General features: G+C 40.5%; 1 protein-coding gene across 1 annotated transcript in view; it reads right to left on the reverse strand.

Annotated features, from left to right (window-relative positions):
• Nucleotides 1–104: 104 nt before the first annotated feature.
• LOC124997833 (transmembrane protease serine 9-like) overlaps nt 105–21,330 on the reverse strand; it is a 30,717-nt gene continuing 9,491 nt past the window's right edge. Inside the window, exons 4-21 of the mRNA XM_047571840.1 lie at nt 19,345–19,507; nt 18,688–18,956; nt 18,265–18,410; nt 17,910–18,165; nt 17,519–17,690; nt 16,461–16,714; nt 16,250–16,350; nt 15,806–16,088; nt 14,083–14,162; nt 11,655–11,985; nt 6,152–6,326; nt 5,495–5,763; nt 5,068–5,213; nt 4,590–4,968; nt 4,198–4,369; nt 3,147–3,400; nt 2,936–3,036; nt 105–2,785 (exon numbers count right to left, since the gene is read on the reverse strand). Of these exons, the coding sequence (XP_047427796.1) occupies nt 2,450–2,785; nt 2,936–3,036; nt 3,147–3,400; nt 4,198–4,369; nt 4,590–4,968; nt 5,068–5,213; nt 5,495–5,763; nt 6,152–6,326; nt 11,655–11,985; nt 14,083–14,162; nt 15,806–16,088; nt 16,250–16,350; nt 16,461–16,714; nt 17,519–17,690; nt 17,910–18,165; nt 18,265–18,410; nt 18,688–18,956; nt 19,345–19,507 (3,887 nt within the window). The 3' untranslated portion in view covers nt 105–2,449. The remainder of the gene's footprint in view (nt 2,786–2,935; nt 3,037–3,146; nt 3,401–4,197; nt 4,370–4,589; nt 4,969–5,067; nt 5,214–5,494; nt 5,764–6,151; nt 6,327–11,654; nt 11,986–14,082; nt 14,163–15,805; nt 16,089–16,249; nt 16,351–16,460; nt 16,715–17,518; nt 17,691–17,909; nt 18,166–18,264; nt 18,411–18,687; nt 18,957–19,344; nt 19,508–21,330) is intronic.

Below are 21,330 nucleotides of genomic sequence, written 5' to 3' on the forward strand. Positions count from 1 at the left end.
AAAAGTGTATTTCTTCAATTACAAATTAGGTTTTAACCGGTTACTTTTCATATATTTGCAATAATAGAAAAGGTCAGTGAATCAAAGATTGAAAGCTAGTTCCGTACTTTCATGTCACAACATTTTTATTCCCCTGTGAAAAAGAAATCACATAAAACCAGCATTCATCCATTACAGAGGAGCAAATACTGTATTTAAAATCAAGTGCATTTTCACACCAGACACCAATTTATATTGCAGTTTTCTGATAATGAGGTAGACAATGGACAGACTGGTCACCGACCTCCAAAATACCTTCTTTACATCCAGCTGTCAAAGTTACAGGACAGCATTAATTCGTTTTCTGTAACCGTGGGGTAATGAAGATACTGCGCGGCCTCATTTAACTCTGTCCAGAAAATGAATGAAACAAGAAATAAATAGAATTTAGTAAGTGCTTTAAGTACAGGAACAATGAACAGTGCAAAGATCGGACACATTTTCTATTTGTAGGGATTTTAAAACTTCATAATGACATAATAACTTCATAATTAACAATTTCACACCCTTCATATTGACACATTACAGCAGAGCAGCAGTAAAATGGTGTCAAGGTTACTGTCCTTCACAGTGAAAAACATAAATGAAACAATTAGTCTTCCTGTGTTCGTGCACATAGTTCATAAACCTGAATCTTATATAACATGTACAATTTCATCAAAAACACCCTCTACACTATAATTCCGATCAAGTTTGAAGTGCACAGTGAGTATTTAAAATAGCCAGTAGACACACAAAAAAACAATTATTTCCTGTGCACGTACTTATGCTGAACTCACAGCTGCATGAAATAAAAATATGTTCAGACAAGAAAACCTTAAGTAAATACTTGTTGTAAGTTCCCAACCTCACAATAAGGATTTTGGATAACGTCTCTAATCACTACATTATCCAGGAGTCTCGGGGGTCAGAAGCTGCGTTCGAAACTTTATGATTGGGTGTTGCAACTGCAGTGCTCTTTGGTATTTGTAGCTGACCACTCGGCATTTCTACTGATGATTGTACCAGGGAGATTTAATGTCTTATAAAATGAACGAAAATGTAATCTTTCCAACCCGATTGCACAACTCTGCTGCTTGTGGTTGACTAGATGCTTTGAGGAAGAATCAAGTCAATTCAAGGCTTGCTCACATTCATTTGTGCTTGACACATCATGTAAATAGGCTAAAAGATGCTTTTATGAGAAGAGTTGGAGACAAGACAAGAGGAAAAGGAAATGGAAGAACAAGAAGAAAGGGGAGTGATTGAGTGTGCCTCCACTGTTAGTGGTAGTGGAGTTGGTGCCATTTGTGCCGCCTGAGTTTGGAGACAAGAACGTCCCCAGAGTCGCAGTCAGGAAGGACTCAAAGCGACTCAGTCCTGTGAAGACCGTCGGTGTGTCTGCTCATGTTTGACTGGTGGAGTTGTTTTGAACTGTTAAGACGACCGCCTGGAAATTAATCAACACTGTGATTAATATGGTTAAAAATGTAATCGTTTGACAGCACTTATTCTTAAGTAAGATAAGATTTTAAATTTGCTGTAAATAAATAACCATCATATTCAATAACTTGTTTAGCAGACTACATTTAGCTATTTGGACCAATTATCTAGTAGCCTACTTTTACCTGTATATGTACTGTATTGGCATATGTTTGGTTAATTTTTCAACAAGTTATCTTTTTGATTGTGTTTAGCTAACTATCCCACTCCATTATCATTTAGTATCCTTGTAGCTAACCATTTCATTCATTTCTGTCTTAGCCGAGTTTACTATTGCAACCATTTACCTACATTGAACTAAGTATTTCATAGAGTTATGGATTAGCTTAGTTTTTGCGACTTCAGTTTGTCCTTCATATTACTTCAATGAGAACAAATATGAGCGGCAAAGCTAAACCTCGAAATCTTGTACAATCAAAGACAGAAGCTAATGATAAGCAATATTCTAGCACAACAACATAATGTTGTGTTTACAGTAAGTACAGAACATTCAACAGTGCAAAGATTTGACATATTTTGTCTTCATAGTGATTTTAAATCTTCATAATAACTAAATTTTGAGTCCATCTTCATTTCCACACCCTTAAAATTAATTCCTTGTTGGCACATTACAGCAGAGCAGTAGCAAATGGGGCTCATGGTTAGACCTACTGTCCTACTGTCCTTCACGGTTAAAAACAATAAAGAATCAGTCTTCCTCACACAGACTGAGCTTTAACAGGTATTTGTTGAGTCAACTGCACAAGCACCACGCAGCTACCCTTTGGCTCTTACGTTTCACAACTCTGCTGCTAGTGGTCAACGGATAGAGGGACAATCAAGTCAACTAATGGCAGATATAAATTTTAAGTAACAATGCTTCTTCAATTTAAGGTTTGCTCATATTCATTTGTGCTCATCACATTGTGTAAATCATTTAAAGACGTTTCTATAAGAATAGTTGGAGACAAGACAAGAGGAAGAGGACATGGAAGAACAAGATGAAAATGGATTGATTGGTTGTGCCCCCACTGGTAATGGAGTTGGTGGAGGCTGGGGTAGTGACGTTGATGACGTTGTTGACATTTGTGTTGTTGCTGCCTGAGTTTGGAGACAAGAGCCTCCCCAGAGTCTGAGTCAGGAAGAACTCAAAGCGACTCAGTCTTGTGAAGACCATCGGTGGGTCTGCTCGTGTTTGACTGGTGGAGTTGTTTTCAACCGTTAAGACGACCGCCTGGAACCAAGAACCGTCTTGCTTACACATCAACGGACCCCCAGAGTCACCCTGAACAAACAGACAGCAATGTTGTTATCAGGTGTTTGACAAAACTCCTCCAAGAAAGTCAGGCAAACTCAGCTGCTGATGAAGATCATGTGATAGATGTATAATAGTAGTATAATACTGCATAATAATAGTAACCAGGTCCTCATTTACCTGCTCCAGGGTCAAAGCGCTCACACAAATGTCACTGGCACTTGTTGAAGCATTGCTACAGTTGACCACTGAGGTCTGGAGCTCCTGCAGGACTTGTTCTTCTAAAGTGGAGAAAAATAACAAAACTATGACGTCTAAACAACGTTGTTTTATCTGAAGATGTAGAATGATGCAAAGATGTGGCATTACCGCCACTGTGCTGTGGACTCACCCCCTCCTCGCCCGGAGCTCCATCCAGCAGCCCAGCATGTCACGCCCTCAGCAAACGTCCGTCTGTTGTCCAGGCAGATGGGTTGGATGTAGTTGGTCAGGGTGGGTTTGGTTGACAGATGCAGCACGGCAACATTGGACCCAGTCAGGTTACTCAGAGTGATATTTGTCACATTCAGTGTCATCTCAAAGGGGTTGGTGCCATTCTGCCTCAAACGGCCCAACACAACAGTCCACTCAGACGGTACAGAGGAACTGTGGAGATTAAATGAAGTGAATTAGATGGTGTTGATTTAGAAATGATGTGCAGCTGTATGACCTGGTGAACTACCAGTCACTGGTTATCAAGTGAACGAGGGCTGTCACGACATCAGATTTTCACTTCACGATTATCATGGACAAAAAATTTCATGATAACGATATTATCACGATATCAACAAAAATGTAAATAATAACAGCAAAAGACAGACATGGATCATTACTAGGCCTTGGATCACATCTTAAAATACAAAGACATTTAGTGCAATAAACAAAGTAACATCTGACAAAGCATGCCCCCATTAATAATACAGTCTTCTGTCATACAACATACACTGCGGTGGAATCGACCTCAGAAAAACAATCATTTTCCTAACTTTCTTTGAATTTTCATTTGTTTGTGTACTACTGCCTGATAGGCTCCAACTGCCCTCGCTGACTGCTGGTCTTCTTTACCTCACAGCATTTGAGCTGGCAGGAGCTCAACAGCGCCACCCTACCATCCGTGTGTCACAATGTTATTCTCTGGTCAAGAGTGGAAGTGCACCAATAAATTATGTTGAATGAGAGCAAGGCAGAATCCAAGCGCTGATGGTAGGGAAAAAACTTATACAGTGGGAAAGGCACGGGTCAAATATAATTGGATAGCCAGGATTTACACGATATTATCACATGCACATTTTTACCACAATATTGAAATAATTTTTTCAATACCACGATTATCATCATTACCGCGACAGCCCTACAGTGAATAGCAAAGTCTAGTTGAAATACCATCACCCCAGGTGTCTTACCTTGAGAAACAGTCAGCGTTGCTTAGCACAGAGTCCACAGCCACCAGAGTCCCACCACACACATGACTCCCATTCTTCTGTAAACTAGCCATCCATGGCCACACGCCAGCTGTTGCCACCGAGCTTCCACCACCAATACGAGAATTCAAGGGGGCTTCTCCACAGACCACCGCTGTAGAGAAAAAACCAAAGGTAGATAAGATGAGACTGATTTTTAAAGACAGCGTGTAGCTCCAACACTGCAGATCCAGGCAAGACACACAACTTTAATTCAAGCTTCCAAATATGCCAGGCTGAATTTCAGGGAGGTTTGCACAGATATCTGGGATACAGCTTCAATACAAAACTGCGATTATGAATCTGAAAAACGCCGGGATATGACAGATACTCACGTCTTGGTGTGGGGGTTGGAGGGATGGTGGTGGTGGTTGTAGTGGTTGGAGGGACGATGGTGGTTGTTGTAGTGGTTGGAGAGAGGGTGGTGGTTATAGTAGTGAGGGTGGTCGTAGTTGTTGGAGGGAGTGTGGTGGTTGTAATGGGTGGCAGGCCTGGACAGTTGACACTCAGGTCACTGTTTGTCCCAGTGGATCTGAAGGAGATGAAGCCCGGCTGGTTGCTGGTGATTTGGCTGTTAATCCATGAGTTGTACTGGGACACTCTGGTGTAGACTCCTGGGAAATTAGGCCGTGCACAACCAATTCCAAAACTCACGATTCCTGCCTGAATCCAGAGATTGTTCTGCTTGATCACAAGTGGACCTCCTGAATCTCCCTTTAAGACCAGAAACATTTAGTTGTAGAGTGGATGAGGAAGAAGAAGGAAGTTGTACAGGAGGTAAAACTCTAACACAAACACAGGTAAAATGATCACCTGGCAGGAGTCCCTTCCTCCTTCACGTAACCCAGCACACACCATGTTGTCAGTGATGGAGCCCACTCCATAGTTGCAGTTACACTGTCTGTTTCCCACAATTGGGACGTTCACCTCCATTAGGTTTTGTGGGGAAGGAAGGGGAACTAAGATCACAGAAAAAAGATAAACACACAGCTCATTAATGATAAAACCAGTAACACCACCACCTTCAATCTGGTAGGTCAGGGACAAACACTAAATTCAAGTAACAACAAGACACGACTGATCTTCTGCAGCTGCTCATGCTCTTTTGAGTGTTTACAGTGTCAACTGATAAAAAGGCCCTCACCAACTTTAACTTAACAGATGTGACATATCTGACACAGTAGTGCTGTAGTCAGGTCTTCTTTGAGCATAAATATAATCTGGTTTCTTTTTGACCCACCTCCACTTCCAATATTGCCCCACCCGGTGACCCAGCTGTTAACTCCGGCGAAGAAGGTGCTGTCTGTGGCTGCCAAGCAGACAGGTAATATGAAGTTGGTGAAAGTCACCGGTGAGGAGAGCCGCAGTAGGGTGATGTCGTTGTCATTAGTGACGCTGTTGTAGTTGGGATGATTGATAATCTGTGTTATCGTCCGAGACACCTCGTTGGGGTTGGATCCCTCTTGACTCTGACGACCCAGATACACAAGCAGGTTCCTTGTAGAGGAACTAAATGCCACAAAAGAAACCAGCATTACTTATTTTTTTCCTCAGTTCAGCGATTGGTGCCCTGTGGTGACATGTATCTGTCTAAAAGGCGTGGGAAGACTAGTGGGAAGTGGGAACAGGAAAACTTTATGTAAACCCATCAGAAAGTGCTTGACCAGGTGGCACTAATTTCCATAATGGCTAGGTACTTATCCGTCGACAGGTAAGTACTATTTTACCCTCAACTTCCCAATAGTCTCTCAGAACTGAAGAAGCTACTTGGATCAGTGGCGAAGCGTCTTCAAGAAGTCCAGTTGCCTCTATTCAACACCTTTTGGACTACCATGATCTGGATGACTGAGAACCTTCACAGAGACATGTTTCCAATGGCATGATGGTATCTACTAACCTTGAGAAGCAGTGAGCAGCGCTCATCACCCATTGATTGTTAATGAGGGATCCTCCACAGAAGTGACGTCCACTGCTGTGCAGATCAGCCTGCCAGGGCCAGCTGCCTATAGGGGCCGCCTGTCCTCCAACTATCCTGGTGTTGAGCGCTGGCCGACCGCAGACTAAAGAGAACCATTAAAAAACACATGTCAGGACTATAAACTACTGGCTGAAGACGTAGTGAGGAGAAGTTCAACTAATCATAGTCAGTGGTTTATTAAAAAACTGGTTTTGCTTGTTTTTTTAAGGCTATGGCTCTGCCAGAATCAAACTGCACACATTTCTGCTAATAGAAAGAAATGTAATCCCAAATTATGTGTTAAAATTGTGTCAAGTCTCAACAGGAATTAATAATTACACATGGAAATGTAACTTACCAGACGGCTGTGAGACCGACTCTGAAAAAAGAAAACAATAAAAAGTTGGTTCAGCAAACGTGTATATGTGCTGTTGTCTGTTCACTTTCTGTGATGCCTTTAAAAAGGAGTGCAGAATAATAGTGCCAACATTATCTCCTTTAATTGTGTTATTTATTACCACAGTCTGCACAACGTTCTTTTTTTAACAGCTACATTTTACATATAAAATGTTATTTTAAGGGATTGGTCAGCAACATTTAACACATATATTGGAGTCCCAATTTCCCCAACTACTTCACCATTCATCAGAAAATATTCTTTTGGGATATGCGGAAGACAGCCTGTGAAATGTCAAACTATTCCATTGTCAGTTTTTTGTTTTAGAAGCAGGGACATCGCAAGATGTGACTCCATCTCAGGCCCTCACGCAACTACTTCACACGGTGATGACGGACATGGTCACACCATATTGGATAAAACGGCATTCCATAAGAACTGGTTTAATGCGTAGATCGAATTATTTTAAGAAAAATTGCATGTTGCTCAGAGAGTGTAACTAAAATGAAAAAAACAAACAAACAAAAAAACACTAATAATGCCACAGTAAAATGTTTAAATTGACAAAACCAAAACTGATTATTCCCATATAAGCATCAACTCGTGTTATAGCTATAAACAACGTATTTTCCAAAACCTGAAGTAGGGAGACATTAATATTAACATTTAAAAACTTTTTTTTCACCAACATAAACCATTTAATCTCACAACTCTCAACATTTTTTTCTCTGAATATACAGTATGCCAACAAAATGTTTAGTTAAATAATAAATCTATCAGTTTTGTTCTTTGTCACATTATTAAGTATTAATTAGGGGTTTGTAAAACCAAACAGCAACAGTGTAAACTACAGTGATCATTTCACACAGCTGCTCTCTGAACCAAATTAGTATTTAATTAGTATTTAATGTCTTTAGTCCTCAGGACAAAATAAGCAACAGGTCCTGTCCAAATCAGTCCGTCTTTCTGTGCACCGTTTTCAAGAGTTCTTACCTGGTATCAGGGGAAACAGTGCAGCAAACACAAAAATCGCTCTCTGGACAGCCATAATTGTAAGTCCACCTGAACAGATCTGTTCCAGCATTTATAACCTTCTGTCTCCTCCCTTCTTCTCAAAACACACCTCTCTCTGCCCAACTGGCAGTCACCTGTCTAAACACGCCCAAAGAGCTCACAGCAAGACCTTTCTGTCCTTGTGTAAAACGTCAACAACTCTTTAGGTTCAACTTCACTTCAGCTTGATTTCACACGTAATCATTAAATGGCTCTCAGCCCAGTTGTCTTGTTGGGCCCGTTCTCCCACTTCCTCTTCGAAAAATTTCCCATCAAAATGTTTCACAGTGTTTCCGTGCAATAATTGTCAGAGAGCCAAGTAGGACAGTTGTTCATTTTGCAGGTTTACTGGCAGTAAACAAAATAGTAGGATGATGCTTGTAATGGAGAATGTTCATGATGTTAATAGTTTAAGACTAAAATGCTTCTTTGCTTTTCTTCTAATAGTTCTAATAGTTCATTCAATGCTTCAGTTTCCTTGTTTATATATATATATATACATATAAACATTTTTTGTAATTTAATTAAAGCCCTAAAATATTAAATCAGTGTCTCAGGTGACCAACACCATCGTCAGACTCCATTCAGACAGGAATAGCAATGTTTTACACAATCAGATCATTCTCACATTGCAACATTCCTGAATTTGACACTGCTGCCGTTTTCTGTTGGACAACTTTTTTGTACATGTAACCCCTGCACCTGTCACTTCCAGGCAGCGTTCAATATCGAATGGGAAATGAGAGCTGACTTTGAGTCTAGATTCGATCAGGAGACTGCTGATATTTACCTGCCTAATTGTTGAATTAGACCTGCAATATCTGCCCCAAATAACACACTCAACAACAGACTGACAATTTAAAAGGTGGTATATTGAACACAAAAAGGATCCTCCACAGTACAGTATCTCAAAAAGGTAAGTAAATTAAAATGAATACTGTTTAAAATACCACAGTACCTATAATATCAACTCAAAGTTGGATTCACTATGTACAGCTCTGTTAAGTACCGTTGTTTGAACCACAACTGACTGAATTGAATATTCTGAAAAAAGTATGGTTAAAATGAATGAAGGTATTGAAAAGTAAATTGTCCCAAAAGTGCAAATGAAAAACAGCCGGGAAATCAATTGTTTGCGTCCTGCCAGACACAACAGTCGAATGTCAAAAAATATTACATACACTGTGCAAAAAGGAGTTTTCTTTTCATCAAAGCACTTCCAGTTTAAAACACCACATTAACGCAAAGTATATGTCCGTCAGGGATTTTGCTAGCACTTCGGCTAACACAATGCCCAGCTTGCAACAAACCAGAGAAAGAAAAGCTGGCAAACTCCTGCAACTAGTTCCGTGTGAGAGACTGTTCTCAGTTGCAGCCCACATTGTAAATAAGAAGCAATCAGATATCTTGAACAATGCCAACAAGTTAGTTTGTCTTAGTAGCTGCTGAAAGAGGAGTAACAGGGCCACATTAATAAAGATAAATGTTTGTTGTTGAAGTTGTTTTTTTGAAACTGTTGAAGGTGTTTAATCAGCATGTTAGGTGCATATATATTCCCTTCTTTCTTAAGTCTGGTTGCCCATGCAGAATGAACTGTGATTAATATAGATTAAAAATTAATAATATTTAATTGTGATTGAAAATAATTAAAATTAATCCACACTGTGATTAATATGGTTAAAAATGTAATCGTTTGACAGCACTTATTCTTAAGTAAGATAAGATTTTAAATTTGCTGTAAATAAATAACCATCATATTCAATAACTTGTTTAGCAGACTACATTTAGCTATTTGGACCAATTATCTAGTAGCCTACTTTTACCTGTATATGTACTGTATTGGCATATGTTTGGTTAAGTTATCTTTTTGATTGTGTTTAGCTAACTATCCCACTCCATTATCATTTAGTATCCTTGTAGCTAACCATTTCATTCATTTCTGTCTTAGCCAAGCTTACTATTGCAACCATTTACCTACATTGAACTAAGTATTTCATAGAGTTATGGATTAGCTGAGTTTTTGCGACTTCAGTTTGTCTTTCATATTACTTCAATAGGAACAAATATGAGCGGCAACGCTAAACCTCAAAATCTTGTACAATCCAAGACAGAAGCTAATGATAAGCAATATTCTAGCACAACAACATAATGTTGTGTTTACAGTAAGTACAGAACATTCAACAGTGCAAAGATTTGACATATTTTGTCTTCATAGTGATTTTAAATCTTCATAATAACTAAATTTTGGCTCTTACGTTTCACAACTCTGCTGCTAGTGGTCAACGGATAGAGGGACAATCAAGTCAACTAATGGCAGATATAAATTTTAAGTAACAATGCTTCTTCAATTTAAGGTTTGCTCATATTCATTTGTGCTCGTCACATTGTGTAAATTATTTAAAGACATTTCTATAAGAATAGTTGGAGACAAGACAAGAGGAAGAGGACATGGAAGAACAAGATGAAAATGGATTGATTGGTTGTGCCCCCACTGGTAGTGGAGTTGGTGGAGGCCGGGGTGGTGACATTGATGAAGTTGTTGACATTTGTGTTGTCGCTGCCTGAGTTTGGAGACAAGAGCGTCCCCAGAGTCTGAGTCAGGAAGGACTCAAAGCGACTCAGTCTTGTGAAGACCATCGGTGGGTCTGCTCGTGTTTGACTGGTGGAGTTGTTTTGAACTGTTAAGACGACCGCCTGGAACCAAGAACCGTCTTGCTTACACATCAAAGGACCCCCAGAGTCACCCTGAACAAACAGACAGCAATGTTGTTATCAGGTGTTTGACAAAATTCCACCAGCGAAGTCAGGCTGTTAATGAAGATCATGTTAGTATTAAAAGCTTGAGATCAGCAACTATGACGTATCAAGAAATAATAATACAAGTATAATACTGCATAATTATATAAATCAGGTCCTCATTTACCTGCTCCAGGGTCAAAGCGCTCACACAAATGTCACTGTCACTCGTTGAAGCATTGCCACAGTCAACCACTGAGGCCTGGAACTCCTGCAGGACTTGTTCTTCTAAAGTGGAGAAAAATAACAAAACTATGATGTCTAAACAACGTTGTTTTATCTGAAGATGTAGAATGATTCAAAGATGTGGCATTACCGCCACTGTGCTGTGGACTCACCCCCTCCTCGTCTGGAGCTCCAGCCAGCAGCCCAGCATGTCACGCCCTTGGCGAAGGTCCGTTCATTGTCCAGGCAGATGGGTTGGATGTAGTTAGACAGCTCGGGTTCGGTTGACAGATGAAGAACGGCAACATTGGACCCAGTCAGGTTGCTCAGAGAAATATTTATCACATTCACTGTCTCCTCAAACCGGTTGGCGCCATTCTGCTTCAAACGGCCCAACACAACAGTCCACTCAGATGCTACAGGGGAACTGTGGAGAATAAATAAAGTGAATTATAGGGTGTTGATTTAGAAATGATGTCCAGATGTTGGGTCACCTCAACAGATGTGAGACCTTTATACTACCAGTTACTTGTACTGAAAGTCTAGTTGAAATACCTTCACCCCAGGTGTCTTACCTTGAGAAACAGTCAGCGTTGCTTAGCACCGAGTCCGCACCCACCAGAGTCCCACCACACATATGACTCCCATTTTTCTGTAAACTAGCCATCCATGGCCACACGCCATCTGTTGCAACCAAACTTGTTCTGCCAACAATGCGAGAATTCATCGGTGCTTCTCCACAGACCACCGCTGTAGAGAAAAGCCAAAGGTAGATATGATGAGACTTGTTTTTAAAGACAGCATGCAGCCCTATCATTGCAGATCCAGGCCAGACACACAACTTTAATTCAAGCTTCCAAATATGCCAGGCTGAATTTCAGGGAGGTTTGCACAGATATCTGGGATACATGTGATACATCAGGTTCAACAGAAAGATGCACTTATGAATCTGAAAAACATCCGGATATGACAGATACTCACGTCTCGGTGTGGTGGTTGGAGGGATGGTGGTGGTGGTTGTAGTGGTTGGAGGGATGGTGGTGGCTGTAATGGCTGGCAGGCCTGTACAGTTGACACTCAGGTCACTGTTTGTCCCAGTGGATGTGAAGGTGATGGAGCCCGGCTGGTTGCTGCTGATTTGGCTGTTAATCCATGAGTTGTACTGGGACACTCTGGTGTAGACTCCTGGGAAGTTAGGCTCAGCACAACCATTTCCAAAACTCACGACTCCTGCCTGAATCCAGCGATCGTTCTGCTTGATCACAAATGGACCTCCTTTTTGTCTAGCACTGTAAATAAAATGTCCACCAATGGGACCTTCAACCGAGGCTTTTGAGTCTGCCTCCTTCTTTTTTTTATGACCCTACAGCAACACTACCCTAAAAAGACATCCTGTGAAATGTTTAACTATTCAGTTGTCAGTTTTTTGTTTTAGAAGCAGGGACATCACAAGATGTTGCTCCATCTCAGGCCATCCTGCAACTACTTCACACCATATTGGATAATCTGTCTGACCAAAATGGAAAAAAAACTTTTACACTAATAATGCCATAGCAAAATGTTTACTTTAACAATAATGATAATAATAATGGTGCATTGGTTTTATATTGCGCTGTTCTATTTTTAGATGCTCAATTGGATGCAAACTACCCCAGTACACTCTAAAAATGAAAACTTAAATTTCTTGGCCTAACCATATTGTTTCAGCTAACTGAGCAAAAAAGTTTGAGTTACGTTGTAAACTAATCAACACATGTATTCCAACTATCTTTTCCAAGTTTTGTGGCTAAAGTTGGTCTCACTTAATAACTTGAGTTAGCAAACCTCAAAACTGCATTTGAGGTCAGGACAAGATCTAGAGAACAAGAACTGGGGGTCTCCAATGCATATCTGCAGGGGTTCCATCACAACCACACTGTGTCCATGTGCTACAAACATCTCTACGAGACTTTTTACTCTCAAGGTGAGTATTTTTCTCAATATGATACTTAAACGTCGGGGTTCACGCGTGTATATTAGGCTATACTTTATTATAACGTTACAGTATAGTTTCTGTTTGTTTGTTTGTTTGTTTTTAATTGTATTTATTGGCCTTTTAACATTGGGGTCCAGAGAAGTATCCCTCTCACGGTTAAAGAGAGGTCTTTCAATGCATAAATCATTCATAAATTAATTGGGAAGGACTCGTTTAAATATGCCAGTAACTTAACCATTGATAAACATGTGGGTGCACAACCTAATATGAGCGCACAGACACACTGAGCCCACTCGCTACCTGTGGTTGTTGTCCTGTTAGAAAGGTAGCGTGTTAGCAACTCAAAACGTGTTACGTTGTTCCGAGTTATTCCGATTCCAATACCAGTGTCATTATCTTCGTTAGCTCCGTTAGCTCTGTAAGCTCCGTCAGTGCGGCTACAGTCGAACTACAAATAAGCGGTATACTGTGCGCTGTGTGTGATGTTACAGTTTAGTGTTACTTTAGAGACTCGGTTTTACAATCGGGAGTCATGTAAACATGACATAGTCCTCGTCTTGTTCCGGTCGGTCGTAATGGAAACATGACGCTTCGGCAGCGACACCGTTTGGAGGGTCTTATATGCTGCACATTTTTTGAGTGTAAACTTTGTTATTTATTTGTTTATTTTATGAAGTAACTGGACTTTCGTTAGGGGCTACAGGGCAACGCCCGAGCCCCTATTGTTATCCCGCGTGTTTATTCTTTTTTTTAATTATTATTATTTTTCATCTTCCTCCTTTTTTTTCGTCCCCTAACTACCTGTGGCTCCAGAGTTATGTATCAAAACGTGCACCTTGATCGGGATCGGTGTGCTATTACTTTTCTTTCTGAAATATGAAAACTGTGAAAAATTCAAAGGTGTTGTAGTTTGGACTCTTTTAACATATCCACATCGGTCTGCATCTTTTTGTGTGCAGTCTACCGTACTTGCAGTATTTGTAGATACTAAGAGATTTCATCCTCCTGCATACTTGTTTGAATGTTGTAGAATGTTTACGTAAACATGTTTTACTGAACTATTATTATTTGTATTTGTATCATATATGGTAGGCACAATAGAAAAGTTTTAGGTGCCATAACTTCTCATGTTTGACAGTATTCATAAGTACAACTCAAAATGTTGAGTTTTGATGCATTTAAATAATCCCCCGTGCAGAAATTAGTTTGGAACAGGTGATTGTTCTAATAAAGTATTTGTGAATATTTGTGAATCTACAGAGGATAAAGAAGTGTTCTCAGTGTGTTGTATTAAATAAGATGCAGGATGGATTGTTTTTAATGAATGTTTTAATGAATGTTTTCCCACAGTGTTTCAAATGGGATTGCGCCTGCACTGCACTGCACTGCCAGCTCGGTATTAAATAAGATGCAGGATGGATTGTTTTTAATGAATGTTTTAATGAATGTTTTCCCACAGTGTTTCAAATGGGATTGCGCCTGCACCTGCCAGCCTCCCGAATGCGAGTCCTGCAACTGTCTCTGCTTCGAGATCAGGATCAAGTAGAAGACGAGGGTGGAGGAGTCTATCCATCCCACATACCATCAATGACACAGAGTCATCCGAGGTTTTACAGTGGAGAGGTAACAAAGACAATCTCATGATTCATCATTAGGGCTTCAAACCTCTTCTCGCTGAGCATCAGCATGACCTCTTCATTTTTGATTAAGGATCGAAACTTATTGTGCTATTGCCGTCATATGGCAGTGCCTTTGTAATTTTAATTTTATGTGTGTGCGACGTTTTCCTCTAAAAGACAAAGACACTCTCAGTAACCAGCCTCTAAATGAAAATACAAGCTTGTTGTTCGTAAACGTTTAGATAATCTAGTTTATTTTATACAATCTGTTCTTTTGTACATTTCATTAAATTCTGAAATATTTTAAATTGGATTCATGAGCTGGAATTATTTGACTGTCACGTTGTCAGCAAACATTAAAAGTGTATTTCTTCAATTACAAATTAGGTTTTAACCGGTTACTTTTCATATATTTGCAATAATAGAAAAGGTCAGTGAATCAAAGATTGAAAGCTAGTTCAGTACTTTCATGTCACAACATTTTTATTCCCCTGTGAAAAAGAAATCACATAAAACCAGCATTCATCCATTACAGAGGAGCAAATACTGTATTTAAAATCAAGTGCATTTTCACACCAGACACCAATTTATATTGCAGTTTTCTGATAATGAGGTAGACAATGGACAGACTGGTCACCGACCTCCAAAATACCTTCTTTACATCCAGCTGTCAAAGTTACAGGACAGCATTAATTTGTTTTCTGTAACCGTGGGGTAATGAAGATACTGCGTGGCCTCATTTAACTCTGTCCAGAAAATGAATGAAACAAGAAATAAATAGAATTTAGTAAGTGCTTTAAGTACAGGAACAATGAACAGTGCAAAGATCGGACACATTTTCTATTTGTAGGGATTTTAAAACTTCATAATGACATAATAACTTCATAATTAACAATTTCACACCCTTCATATTGACACATTACAGCAGAGCAGCAGTAAAATGGTGTCAAGGTTACTGTCCTTCACAGTGAAAAACATAAATTAAACAATTAGTCTTCCTGTGTTCGTGCACATAGTTCATAAACCTGAATCTTATATAACATGTACAATTTCATCAAAAACACCCTCTACACTATAATTCCGATCAAGTTTGAAGTGCACAGTGAGTATTTAAAATAGCCAGTAGACACACAAAAAACAATTATTTCCTGTGCACGTACTTATGCTGAACTCACAGCTGCATGAAATAAAAATATGTTCAGACAAGAAAACCTTAAGTAAATACTTGTTGTAAGTTCCCAACCTCACAATAAGGATGTTGGATAACGTCTCTAATCACTACATTATCCAGGAGTCTCGGGGGTCAGAAGCTGCGTTCGAAACTTTATGATTGGATGTTGCAACTGCAGTGCTCTTTGGTATTTGTAGCTGACCACTCGGCATTTCTACTGATGATTGTACCAGGGAGATTTCTTATAAATATGAACGAAAATGTAATCTTTCCAACCCGATTGCAGAACTCTGCTGCTTGTGGTTGACTAGATGCTTTGAGGAAGAATCAAGTCAATTCAAGGCTTGCTCACATTCATTTGTGCTTGACACATCATGTAAATCAGCTAAAAGATGCTTTTATGAGAAGAGTTGGAGACAAGACAAGAGGAAAAGGAAATGGAAGAACAAGAAGAAAGGGGAGTGATTGAGTGTGCCCCCACTGTTAGTGGTAGTGGAGTTGGTGCCATTTGTCCCGCCTGAGTTTGGAGACAAGAACGTCCCCAGAGTCTGAGTCAGGAAGGACTCAAAGCGACTCAGTCTTGTGAAGACCATCGGTGGGTTTGCTCGTGTTTGACTGGTGGAGTTGTTTTGAACTGTTAAGACGACCGCCTGGAACCAAGAACCGTCTTGGTTACACATCAACGGACCCCCAGAGTCACCCTGAACAAACAGACAGCAATGTTGTTATCAGGTGTTTGACAAAATTCCTCCAAGAAAGTCAGGCAAACTCAGCTGCTGATGAAGATCATGTGATAGATGTATCAAAACATAATAATAGTAGTATAATACTGCATAATAATAGTAACCAGGTCCTCATTTACCTGCTCCAGGGTCAAAGCGCTCACACAAATGTCATTGGCACTTGTTGAAGCATTGCCACAGTCAACCACTGAGGTCTGGAGCTCCTGCAGGACTTGTTCTTCTAAAGTGGAGAAAAATAACAAAACTATGACGTCTAAACAACGTTGTTTTATCTGAAGATGTAGAATGATGCAAAGATGTGGCATTACCGCCACTGTGCTGTGGACTCACCCCCTCCTCGCCCGGAGCTCCATCCAGCAGCCCAGCATGTCACGCCATTGGCAAACGTCCGTCCGCTGCCCAAGCAGATGGGTTGGATGTAGTTGGTCAGGGTGGGTTTGGTTGATAGATGCAGCACGGCAACATTGGACCCAGTCAGGTTGCTCAGAGTGATATTTGTCACATTCAGTGTCATCTCAAACGGGTTGGAGCCATTCTGCCTCAAACGGCCCAACACAACAGTCCACTCAGACGGTACAGAGGAACTGTGGAGATTAAATGAAGTGAATTAGATGGTGTTGATTTAGAAATGATGTGCAGCTGTATGACCTGAATACTACCAGTCACTGGTTATCAAGTGAACGAGGGCTGTCACAACATCAGATTTTCACTTCACGATTATCATGAACAAAAAATTTCATGGTAACGATATTATCACGATATCAACAAAAATGTAAATAATAACAGCAAAAGACAGACATGGATCATTACTAGGCCTTGGATCACATCTTAAAATACAAAGACATTTAGTGCAATAAACAAAGTAACATCTGACAAAGCATGCCCCCATTAATAATACAGTCTTCTGTCATACAACAGACACTGCGGTGGAATCGACCTCAGAAAAACAATAATTTTCCTAACTTTCTTTGAATTTTTGTTTGTTTGTGTGCTACTGCCTTATAGGCTCCAACTGCCCTCGCTGACTGCTGGTCTTCTTTACCTCACAGCATTTGAGCTGGCGGGAGCTCAACAGCGCCACCCTACCATCCGTGTGTCACAATGTTATTCTCTGGTCAAGAGTGGAAGTGCACCAATAAATTATGTTGAATGAGAGCAAGCCAGATTCCAAGCGCTGATGGTGGGGAAAAAACTTATACAGTGGGAAAGGCATTGGTCAAATATAATTGGGTAGCCAGGATTTACACGATATTATCATATACACATTTTTACCACAATATTGAAATCATTTTTTCAATACCACGATTATCATCAATACTGGTATACCGCGACAGCACTACAGTGAATAGCAAAGTCTAGTTGAAATACCTTCACCCCAGGTGTCTTACCTTGAGAAACAGTCAGCGTTGCTTAGCACAGAGTCCACAGCCACCAGAGTCCCACCACACACATGACTCCCATTCTTCTGTAAACTAGCCATCCATGGCCACACGCCAGCTGTTGCCACCGAGCTTCCGCCAACAATACGAGAATTCAAGCGGGCTTCTCCACAGACCACCGCTGTAGAGAAAATCCAAAGGTAGATAAGATGAGACTGATTTTTAAAGACAGCATGTAGCTCCAACACTGCAGATCCAGGCCAGACACACAACTTTAATTCAAGCTTCCAAATATGCCTGGCTGAATTTCAGGGAGGTTTGCACAGATATCTGGGATACAGCTTCAATACAAAGCTGCGATTATGAATCTGAAAAACGCCTGGATATGACAGATACTCACGTATTGGTGTGGGGGTTGGAGGAGGCGGCAGGCCTGGACAGTTGACACTCAGGTCACTGTTTGTCCCAGTGGATCTGAAGGAGATGAAGCCCGGCTGGTTGCTGCTGATTTGGCTGTTAATCCATGAGTTGTACTGGGACACTCTGGTGTAGACTCCTGGGAAGTTAGGCTCAGCACAACCTCTTCCAAAACTCACAACTCCTGCCTGAATCCAGCGATTGTTCTGCTTGATCACAAGTGGACCTCCAGAATCTCCCTTTAAGACCAGAAACATTTAGTTGTAGAGTAGATGAGTAGAAAGAAGGAAGCTGTACAGGAGGTAAAACTCTGACACAAACACAGGTAAAATGATCACCTGGCAGGAGTCCCTTCCTCCTTCACGTAACCCAGCACACACCATGTTGTCAGTGATGGAGCCCACTCCATAGTTGCAGCGACACTGTCTGTTTCCCACAATTGGCACGTTCACCTCCATTAGGTTTTGTGGGGAAGGAAGGGGAACTAAGATCACAGAAAAATGATAAACACACAGCTCATTAATGATAAAAGCAGTAATGCCACCACCTTCAATCTTGTAGGTCAGGGACAAACACTAAATTCAAGTAATTCATCTTCTGTGACTGCTCATGCTCTTTTGAATGTTTACAGTGTCAACAGTGAAAAGGCCCTCACCAACTTTAACTTAACTGCTCTTAACAGATGTGACATATCTGACAAAGTAGTGCTGTAGCCAGGTCTTCTTTTAGCATAAATATAATCTGGTTTCTTTTTGACCTACCTCCACTTCCAATATTGCCCCACCCGGTGACCCAGCTGTTGACTCCGGCGAAGAAGGTGCTGTCTGTGGCTGCCAGGCAGACAGGTGAAATGTAGTTGGTGAAAGTCACCGGTGAGGAGAGTTGCAGTAGGGTGATGTCGTTGTCACTGGTTGCGCTGTTGTAGCTGGGATGATTGATAATCTGTGTTACCGTCCGAGACACCTCGTTGGGGTTGGATCCCTCTTGACTCTGACGACCCAGATACACAACCAGGTTCCTTGTAGAGGAACTAAATGCCAGAAAAGAAACCAACATTACTCATTTCTTTCCTCAGTTCAGCGATTGGTGCCCTGTGGTTACATGTATCTGTCTAAAAGGCGTGGGAAGACTAGTGGGAAGTGAGAACAGGAAAACTAGATGTAAACCCATCAGAAAGTGCTTGACCAGGTGGCACTAATTTCCATAATGGCTAGGTACTTATCCGTCGACAGTTAAGTACTATTTTACCCTGAACTTCCCAATAGTCTCTCAGAACTGAAGAAGCTACTTGGATCAGTGGCGAAGCGTCTTCATGAAGTCCAGTTGCCTTTATTCAACAACTTTTGGACTACCATGACCTGGATGACTGAGAACCTTCACAGAGACATGTTTCAAATGGCATGATGGTATCTACTCACCTTGGGAAGCAGTGAGCAGCGCTCATCACCCATTGATTGTTAATGAGGGATCCTCCACAGAAGTGACCTCCATTTCTGTGCAGATCAGCCTGCCAGGGCCAGCTGCCTTCAGGGGCCGCCTGTCCTCCAACTATCCTGGTGTTGAGCGCTGGCCGACCGCAGACTGAAGAGGACCATTAAAAAAACAAATGTCAGGACTACAAACTACTGACCAAAGACGCAGTGAGGAGAAGCTCAACTAATCATAGTCAGTGGTTTATTAAAAAACTGCTTTTGCAAACTGTACACATTTCTGCTCAATAGAAAGAAACGTAATCCCAAATTATGTGTTAAAATTGTGTCAAGTCTCAACAGGAATTAATAATTACACATGGAAATGTAACTTACCAGACAGCTGTGAGACCGACTCTGAAAAAAGAAAACAATAAAAAGTTGGTTCAGCAAACGTGTATATGTGCTGTTGTCTGTTCACTTTCTGTGATGCCTTTAAAAAGATGAGATAAGTGACTTATCTCTTAATGTGTATATATTACCGCAGTTGCACACGTTCTTTTTTAACAGCTACATTTCATATAAAATGTTATTTTAAGGGATTGGTCAGCAACATTTAACACATATATTGGAGTCCCAATTTCCCCAACTACTTCACCATTCATCAGAAAATATTCTTTTGGGATATGCGGAAGCCTGTGATATGTCAAACTATTCAACTGTCAGTTGTTTGTTTTAGAAGCAGGGACATCGCAGATGTGACTCCATCTCAGGCCGTCACGCAACTACCTCACACGGTTATGACGGACATGGTCACACCTTATCGGATAAAACGGCATTCCATAAGAACTGGTTTAATGCGTAAATTGGATTATTTTAAGACAAATTGCATGTTGCTCAGAGAGTGTAACTAAAATGACAAAAACAAACAAGCAAAAAAAAAAAAAAACACTAATAATGCCACAGTAAAATGTTTAACTTGACAAAACCAAAACTGATTATACCCGTATAAGCATCAACTCGTGTTGTAGCTATAAACAACGTATTTTCCAAAACCTGAAGTAGGGAGACATTAATATTAACATTTTAAAACTTTTTTTTCACCAACATAAACCATTTAATCTCACAACTCTCAACATTTTTTTCTCTGAATATACAATATGCCAACAAAATGTTTAGTTAAATAATAAATCTATCAGTTTTGTTCTTGTCACATTATTAAGTATTAATTAGGGGTTTGTAAACAGCAACAGTGTAAACTACAGTGATCATTTCACACAGCTGCTCTCTGAACCAAATTAGTATTTAATTAGTATTTAATGTCTTTAGTCCTCAGGACAAAATAAGCAACAGGTCCTGTCCAAATCAGTCCGTCTTTCTGTGCACCGTTTTCAAGAGCTCCTACCTGGTATCAGGGGAATCAGTGCAGCAAACACAAAAATCGCTCTCTGGACAGCCATAATTGTAAGTCCACCTGAACAGATCTGTTCCAGCATTTATAACCTTCTGTCTCCTCCCTTCTTCTCAAAACACACCTCTTTCTGCCCAACTGGCAGTCACCTGTCTAAACACGCCCAAAGAGCTCACAGCAAGACCTTTCTGTCCTTGTGTAAAACGTCAACAACTCTTTAGGTTCAACTTCACTTCAGCTTGATTTCACACGTAATCATTAAATGGCTTTTTTATGACACCTATACTAAAAAATAGCTTTCTTTTTAGATCGTCACTTTTAATTATCACTTGCATCAAAACGCAGGAGAGATAAGACCTCTCTTGGCTCTCAGCCCAGTTGTCTTGTTGGGCCTGTTCTCCCACTTCCTCATCGAAGAATTTCCCATCAAAATGTTTCACAGTGTTTCCGTGCAATAATTGTCAGAGAGCCAAGTAGGACAGTTGTACATTTTGCAGGTTTACTGGCAGTAAACAAAATAGTAGGATTATGCTTGTAATGGAAAATGTTCATGATGTTAATAGTTTAAGACTAAAATGATTCTT

The sequence above is a fragment of the Mugil cephalus genome, chromosome 20 (assembly GCF_022458985.1).
Source record: "Mugil cephalus isolate CIBA_MC_2020 chromosome 20, CIBA_Mcephalus_1.1, whole genome shotgun sequence".
Lineage (NCBI taxonomy): Eukaryota > Metazoa > Chordata > Actinopteri > Mugiliformes > Mugilidae > Mugil > Mugil cephalus.